Source organism: Vicia villosa, unplaced genomic scaffold (genome assembly GCF_029867415.1).
Source record: "Vicia villosa cultivar HV-30 ecotype Madison, WI unplaced genomic scaffold, Vvil1.0 ctg.000567F_1_1, whole genome shotgun sequence".
NCBI lineage: Eukaryota > Viridiplantae > Streptophyta > Magnoliopsida > Fabales > Fabaceae > Vicia > Vicia villosa.
In genome coordinates this window covers 158,242-166,762 of record NW_026705260.1, presented here as the reverse complement: position 1 = coordinate 166,762, position 8,521 = coordinate 158,242, and the positions used below count along the sequence as shown (strand labels likewise).

Sequence of the window (8,521 nt, the reverse complement as noted above, 5' to 3'; positions counted from 1 at the left end):
TAAAATTAAATATGTTTATGCTATTTAAGAAAATTTATTAGCAAAGATAACAAATAGACAATAAAGTTTTTAATTTGTCACTAACGAAAAAAACTATGTGAGAATGTTATTTAAGTAATACACTACTAAATATATTAAAAAAAAAAGTTTGAAAGAAATGTTAAAAAAAAAGTTAAAAAAAAAAACAAAAAAAAAAAGCAATTAAACCGCCGGTTTTCACCGGTTTCCACCGGTTTGATGACATATCCGATCCGACTATTGAACCAGACCAGTTACCTAGCCGATTCCCGGTTCGACCGGCCGATCCGGTCCGGTTTTTAAAACACTGAGATAATCAATTCTTATCTCTTGGCCTTGTTGTATTAGATGTATTTTAATTTCCAACAAATTTAATTCAATATTATTCGTTTTACCAAATCCCAAATGTGTGTTTCTTGCATGTATATTTTTTTGTCGTCATTCGCGTCGCACGTTACTGAAATGAAGGCATCATCAAGTTGAAGATGGACAGTTCTGACTAAATCAATAAAGAAGGCCAAAATTCGTATTCTGTACGGTGTACGGAGTTTTGACATTTCTACAATCATTACTTTATACCTTAAAATACTATTTCGTGATTAAACAACTACAGACACAAACGTTGACGTTGTTTGCAAAATGGTCTTTAATCTTTATATATAGAAAGGAAGAAACATAAATAGTAATTAGCAATTTCATTGAAATTAACAACATCTCTCATATGGCCTCAGAAACAGAACAAAGATCTCTTGAAGATACCCCAACATGGGCTGTCTCAATTTGTTGTTTCTTTGTCCTTGTTATATCTTTGATCATTGAAGGAGGTCTTCACAAATTCACTGAGGTAATTATAATATTATTATTATTACTATTACTATTACTATGAAGTGCATTAATAAAAAGATGTGTTGGATTTAATTTACATCAAATATATTTGTATGTATGATTTAGGTTCTGAAGAAACAGAAAAGAAAGTCTATGGGGAAAGCTTTGGCTAAAACTAAAACAGAAATGATGAAATTTGGTTTTGTGTCATTTTTGTTGACAATATCGGAAGTGCCAATATCAAAAATCTGCATCAATAAGGATATGGCAAATTCGTTTCTACCATGTAAAGATTCTATGGAGAAGTTAGCAGTATCATCGGAATTAGATCAAACACCATCCTCTACCAATGAGTTGGGAAACCAAGTCAACTATTGTGAAGCTAAGGTATTGTCAGATTAATTAATTCATTAATTTTTATATTGGTTATCATTTTAAGTTGAAGTTTTACTTGATTTAGTCATTTTTTTAATTTTTTTAATATTTTTCTATAATATTTATTTTTGTTAAAATGTTTAAAAATTAAACATAACATTTCAACTGTTTTTTTCTTTAATATTAGTAGTTGGACAATATTTCAATAGTAGTCCGTGATATGTTAAAACTATTATACTCCTCATCTGGCCTTAATTAGTTACACATCAAGTTGGAGAATAATATTTTTTTGATAATGGTTTCATTGAATGAAATACCAACTAAGAAAACTTATGATTTTAGAAATTGTATTTGTTGAATTTAAATTAGGTCAAAGATAAATTTTGAAATAATATTAAGGTTTATCTATTATAAATCAACTCTCTTTATAATAATAATAATAATAATAATAATAATAATAATAATAATAATAATAATAATAATAATAATAATAATAATAATAATAAAACAACAAGTTCATATGTTATTTTTTTAATAGAAAAATCAATCCTATTAAAAACTACATTTATTATTTTAGGATAGACAACATTATTATGCATGAGTTTTCGCACTTTCTATGAAAGATTAATTGATTTTGGTGCTAATGTATCAAAAACTGTCAAAGACAAATGATATGAAAGAATGTTGATTGTCGGAACACACATTTTCATGCTTGCCCACTTTAATTGAAATGACTTTGAGAGTTGTCTGTTGCACTCTAAAACCTCCGGTCATCAATCCCACTAGTGGAGAAATCTCAATCAAGTCTACCTACACATGATGTTTCACTCCTACCCCCTTGACATCAGAACATCTATTGGCCTAAGTGCCAATCTCCCCTCTTGTGGGTCAATCAAAAAATTCACAAGTGTCTCTTTATTGATACTTCAACACGCTGAAACATATCAAATATGACATCCTAACAAATGCATATCTTCAATATTTGAATTCTTGAAGTTCTTCACAATGAATGATATGTTCCCCAAATTTATCAAAGCATGCCTTGTAGAAAACAGGACAAGCCTTATCAATTGAAAATAAGAAAATTATAAGTTGATATTTAAGGATGGTACGATACTCTACCGGAGATATGTTGACCTAGACCATCAATAATGATAGCAAAGATAAAATCTTGAGCATTTGCTCAAACAATTAAAAACTACTTTCTATATAATAATGTTGGTTTTTTCAAACACAACACAATATGAAAATTTAAATGATGACATTCAATATAGTAATGTTGGTTTTTTTAGATGAGTTAGGCGGATGTTAAAATATAATATTTAATAAAATATTATTTTAAGAATAGTAAATTGATAAAAAAAAAATTTAAGACATTCTAATTAAATTGACACATTAGAAATTACTCCTTCTAATCTTATTTATAAAAACAACTTTAATATATTAAATATTTTAAAAAAAATTAAATTTGTTTAAAATTAAAATAAAAAAGATTACTCAAAAAACACTATAATTACACATATTTTTAAAAATAAAATAAAAAACTAAAAAAGTCTGTTTTAAAAAACGAAAAAAACTATTGATGAAATTTCGGAAAATATGTATAGGTAGTGAGTGCACTCTAATACTCCGTGTAAACTAGTATTACACCTTCATCTAATAAAATTATAATATTCAACTATATCACATCATTATTTTAAAATGAAAAGTATAACTTGACTCAATACATATAAAAATATTTTACATTGAAAATGCATACTCTTTTTCTCCTATTATATACTTCTTCATTTGATGAACACGCTTCCCCAAATACCAAGCATAACAATTTAAAAAATTAGTTTGAAAATTTCTGAAGACATTTTTACAAGCTGCAATCTCAGAACTAGCATGAACTACTCAATTTAAATTGCATTTTGTTCAAAACATTATAGAAGGGTGTCCCAAAATTTATTTAATTTTAAAAGCCTTGGGAGGATAAACATACTTTTAACTTAAGAGAAAACAATTGTAACGATTTAAATTGATTTTGTAGAAGTTGAACAAGAAGTAACACAAAATCCTAGACATTTTCTTTTCATTTCCCATTTTGTGCTTGCTTGTTCATAAAAATATATGTATGGAAAAACAGAAGTCTTATGTGTGGTTAAGTAATTTATGATTGGTTTTATAAATGCAGGGCATGGTTAGTCTAATTTCAGATGATGGAGTCCTACAGCTAAATGTCTTAATCTCAATTTTGGCAGTTTTTCATATCCTTTACTGCACATTAACCATGTGTCTTGGGATGGCAAAGGTATATTAAATTATTAAGTCAAATATATTTTTTGAAATAGTTATGAGCTTAATCCCAACTATGACAGATGAGAAGATGGAAAAAATGGGAGGAAGAGACACAAACACTAGAATATCAGATAGATAATGGTAACCTTAACTTTTCATGCTTTATTAATTCTTGTTTGTTGTCACTCTCAATGGATGCATTGTCATCAAAAGAAATAGCAGTGCAGTTTATTGTCTGTTTGTCTTTTTCTATATAATCTTTATTATATATATGTCGTCTAATTAAATTGAGGTTTGTGAGTACAGATTCAAGAAGATTCCGGTATATAAGTCAAACATTAGGCGGCAAACGTCATCTTAAATTCTGGAATAATTATTCTCCCTTGCTCTGGATAGTAAGTCAATTTTGCAATATAAACATGAAACGTTTTAAGTGCACTAATTAGAGTAACATATACAACCTTGTTCTATTCTATGTATAGGTCTGTTTTATGCGACAGTTCTATAATTCAGTCTCAAAAGATGATTACTTTGCGCTACGAAATGGGTTCATCGCAGTAAGTGAAACTTCCTCCATGGGATTCCATGCATGGTACTCTTCCAGAAACAATAACTTCATTGTCAAATTTACTTTTTCCATAGTTGCAGTTACAATTGCAGTTGCGATGATATAACGGACACAATCTATGTAACATATTGTGGTATCAAACAGAACTTCTTCTTTTTTTTTCCCTGCAGGCAAACATTTCTCAAGGCAGCAATTTCAATTTCAACTTCAAGAAATTTCTTTCGCGCACTTATGATGAAGATTTTGAAAAAATTGTTGGAATCAGGTAATATATGATTACGAAATTAAATTATACAAGATCAAACAATCATGATAAACCAAGCTTGTGACAATCTTGCAGGTTTTGGATCTGGCTTTTCTCCATATTTTTCATATTCCTTAGTGCACATGGTATATCACATGTTTCTTTTTTCTTTGACAAATGGTATGATGTGTTTTTTTATCAGTATATTTAACAGTGATTTCATTTTATTTGCAGAGTTTTATAATTACTACTGGCTTCCATTTATTCCACTTGTGGTAAACTCCGTAACATTTTTCTTTTCTAATCCTTTTTATTTCTCTTGTGTAAAAATGTTTGTTCGTGTCACTGTTAGTGTCGTGTCTGCGTTGTTTGTGCTTCATAGTTCTTTGTTGTTTGTTATTGAAGATTGCTCTACTTGCTGGAACTAAACTGCAAGTGATAATAACAAAGATGCATCTAGATAGTTGCAAAGAAAGTTCTGTGATCAAAGGAACCTTACTTGTAAAACCAAGTGATGAATATTTCTGGTTTCATCGACCCGAATGGCTTCTCCATATACTCCAAATCATCCTTATCCAGGTACAATCAGTTACATCACAGCTTAAAACTAATTTTTATTATGATAATTAAATTGTAATTAATTAGTTATGATATTCATATGTAGAACTCCTTTCAACTTGCATTTTTCACATGGACTTGGGTGAGTAATTAGTTACTACTAAACATTGATGTTAATTAACTTTTTATGATGATTCTATACTAACTAAATAAACAACAGTATGAATTTGGTCCAAGGTCTTGCTTCAATAGAGAAATAGAGGACATTGCCATAAGGATTGTATTGGGTTTAGCTGTTCAGCTTCTCTGTGCTTATGTCACTCTTCCCCTTTATGCACTTGTCACTCAGGTAAACGTAATAAGAAGTGACAGTGTCGTGTCAGTGTCCAACACAGACACAGACACAGACACGTCTTTTTTAGAAGTGTCGGTTCTACGTAGATCATTAATTGTTTTTTCATGAAATTATGACAGATGGGGTCTAACATGAGAAAGGAGATTTTCACTGAGCATGTGACTCAAGGTCTAAAAAATTGGCATAAAAAAGCTAAGCGATCGCTTTCGAAAAACAGCAACTCGGCTTCTTTACATTCCAAAACAAGTGAGAGTTCAATAAAGGGGTCATTAGAGGAGTTGCAGAATAATGAAGACATCGTAACACCTAATTCAGGTAACAACTCTGGAAGTGGAGAGGAGGAAGAAGTAATTGCAGTTGCTGTTGAGAAAGAGATATCAAGTGAAACTACTTCGGAAGATAATGGTAAGATCATCACCAGAGGAATCTATGACGGTGAGATCTCGTTTGGAATCTATGTGGGAAGTAGTAGCAGAGGTATTGGGGAAATTGTTTCAATAGCTGAAGAAGCAGAAGAAGAATAGATGATTGCACTCATCACAAATTTGAATCCAGAGGGATTGGACTTGTAAATTTTAATAACAGTTGTAATTTGTAAACAACAACTTTATGATTTCCACATTGTAGGGAGTAAAAAATAACAAATACAAGTAGGCAAGGCAGGTTCTTTGTCATCATATCACAAACATTCTCGTAATATGAATTTTCTGAAGTGAAAATGACTTAATCTACATCTAATAAGTAAACTGAACTTTATTCAATTGTTACCACCTTTGTTTAACATGTCTATTGGATTCTTACTTCCTTGAACCTTTCTTAATGTTAACACATCATCCTCAAGCAGAGATCTGGTAAAGTGATAACAAAGACTAATATGTTTTGTTCTTGAATGAAAAGTTGAATTCTTTGCCAAATGTATCGCACTCTGACTAATATCATTGTACAAAATATTTTTCTCAATTTTGTTAACAATCTTTGAAGCTATATTAATTCTTCAATGGTTTCTTTTACTGATACATACTCAATCTCTATAGTTGTAACACTAAATAATAAGTATTTAGAAATTATTATACAATATTAAACATTACAGTAACCAGAGATAGTCCTCTGAAATTTAATTGGTAATGTCGCCTCAGAGAAAAAATAAAAATAATAAAGTAAATACATCAAATCTTTTAGGGCCGCCTCAGAGCTTGGACTAGTGATTCGGAGAGTAGAAAATCAGGGTTGAGCTTGATACGTAGTATTCAAGCTAATCTTTTAGACACGTCCAACGTTCGCATCAAATTTATTCGTCGAGAAACGAATAGTGTGTAGATTCCCTTGCTAACCATAGCTTAATCATGTCTTCTGATTTTTGTAATTTTACTAATTTTCACCCTTCTTGTTAAATGTTGAAAAGCAAGATGCTCTGGAGAACTTTAGCCCGGGTGCCACTTAGTGTGCTGTTTGGACTAGGTCCTCTTTGCTCCTGTTAAAATTAATGTGTTGTAACCACCACTATGAGTAAGCATTACGAAAGAAGTGCAAAAGAGTTGTAACCATCATAATATAATTACTGTCTTTATTTAGAGTTATGTTAGAATTGTATCATTAAGATTGAGAGAACCAAAGAGTCCTCATCTTAATTATCATCTTATTGTTTTCTATGTCAGTTTTGAGTCAAGCCTATATAAAGGCTTTGTAATGCTAAGAAAGATATAGCAGTTGGTGGTGAATTCAATAAAATAGCAAATTTAAAGCATATCTTCTACCAGTGGAAGTATAGTGAAAAAAGTGTCAAAAACCAGTTTTCCTCTGCAGAATTCTGCAACACTATAATTTATAACATACCACCTCTAGAATACCACCAACAGAGAGAGTGGTATCAGAGCTGCAGATCCTTGCAGCCCCAACAAAAACAACAAAAGTTATGTCTTTTACAAACAACCCTTCCGCAACTTACAGCAATGTCAAAGTTCCTCTATTTGAAGGAGAGAACTATGATTTTTGGGCAGTTAAAATGGAGACTCTATTCACATCTTTGGATGTTCTAGAGTACGTCAAAACCGGATATGAAGAACCGGCACCAACGGAGGCTGAAAAATCAAAAGAAAAAGCTGAAGAATCAAGCCAACGGCTTGAAGAGTTGAAGAAGAAGAAGATCACAGATGCTGGAGTTCTCGGAATGATTCAAAGAGGAGTCTCTCTATCCATTTTCCCAAGGATTATGAGAGCTAAAACATCGAAAGAAGCCTGGAGTATCCTACAACAAGAGTTCGAAGGAGACTCAAAGGTGCGAACGGTGAAGCTTCAATCTCTCAAGAGAGATTATGAAAATGAAAGAATGAAGGAGAACGAGAGCCTGAATGAGTACTTCAACAGAATCTCGGAGTTGGTGATTCAGATGAAGTCACATGGTGATATGATAGATGATCGCAGAATTGTTGACAAAATTCTGATTAGTTTGACAGCAAGATTTGACCCAATGGTGGGTGTGATAGAAGAAACCAAGGATCTATCAACCTTAACTGTTCAAGGGTTGATGGGGTCTTTGAGATCCTACGAGCAAAGGATGTTACGACATTCTGAAAAATCAATTGAGAGTGCCTTTCAATCTAAACTCAACATTCAGTCCAACAATGGTGAAAATAAGCCCCAAATACAAACTAGAGGTGAGTCTTCTAGAGGTGACAGATTTGGAAGAGGCAGAGGCAGAGGTCAAAACTCACGTGGCAGATCTGGAAGAGGCGCAAATGGCGGAAGATGGAATGAAGCATCAAACAAATGGTGCAAAATTTGTAACAGCGGCACTCATGACGAGAAGGAGTGTTGGAACAAAGGCAAACCGCAATGTCACAATTGCAAGAGATTCGGGCACCTTCAAAAGGATTGTCGTCTTGCAAATCAGCAACATGCTTCGTACGCAGAAGGAGAATCTGATGAAGGAAATTTGTTTTTTGCTTGTCAAAAAGCATTGCATGAAGAAGGTAAAAATGTTTGGTATTTGGACAGCGGCTGTAGCAACCATATGACCGGACAGAAGGAAGCATTTATAAACATTGATTCTTCATTTGCCTCAAAAGTTAAATTGGGCAATGGAGAACATGGCGAAGTGAAAGGGAAAGGAAGCATTGGAGTCACCACAAAGCAAGGAAGCAAAGTCATGCATGACACGCTTTATGTGCCAGAATTAGACGAAAATTTGCTTAGCATTGGACAACTTCTGGAGCACGGCTATTCTCTAAACTTTGAGAATAGAGAGTGCAGAATTTTTGACTCGGAAAGAAGAAGTGTTGTCGTTGTGAAGATGACTAGC

At 32.2% G+C, this 8,521-nt stretch overlaps 1 protein-coding gene across 1 annotated transcript; it reads left to right on the top strand.

Annotated features, from left to right (window-relative positions):
* Positions 1-735: 735 nt before the first annotated feature.
* Positions 736-5,859, top strand: LOC131629467 (MLO-like protein 6). Its single transcript, XM_058900254.1, has 13 exons — positions 736-862; positions 970-1,230; positions 3,395-3,511; positions 3,579-3,639; positions 3,805-3,893; positions 3,981-4,055; positions 4,237-4,331; positions 4,407-4,456; positions 4,545-4,585; positions 4,716-4,889; positions 4,975-5,010; positions 5,089-5,217; positions 5,343-5,859. The coding sequence occupies exons 1-13, from the start codon at positions 740-742 to the stop codon at positions 5,745-5,747; spliced, it is 1,656 nt and encodes a 551-aa protein (XP_058756237.1). The 5' UTR covers positions 736-739; the 3' UTR covers positions 5,748-5,859.
* The last annotated feature ends 2,662 nt before the right edge of the window (positions 5,860-8,521 follow it).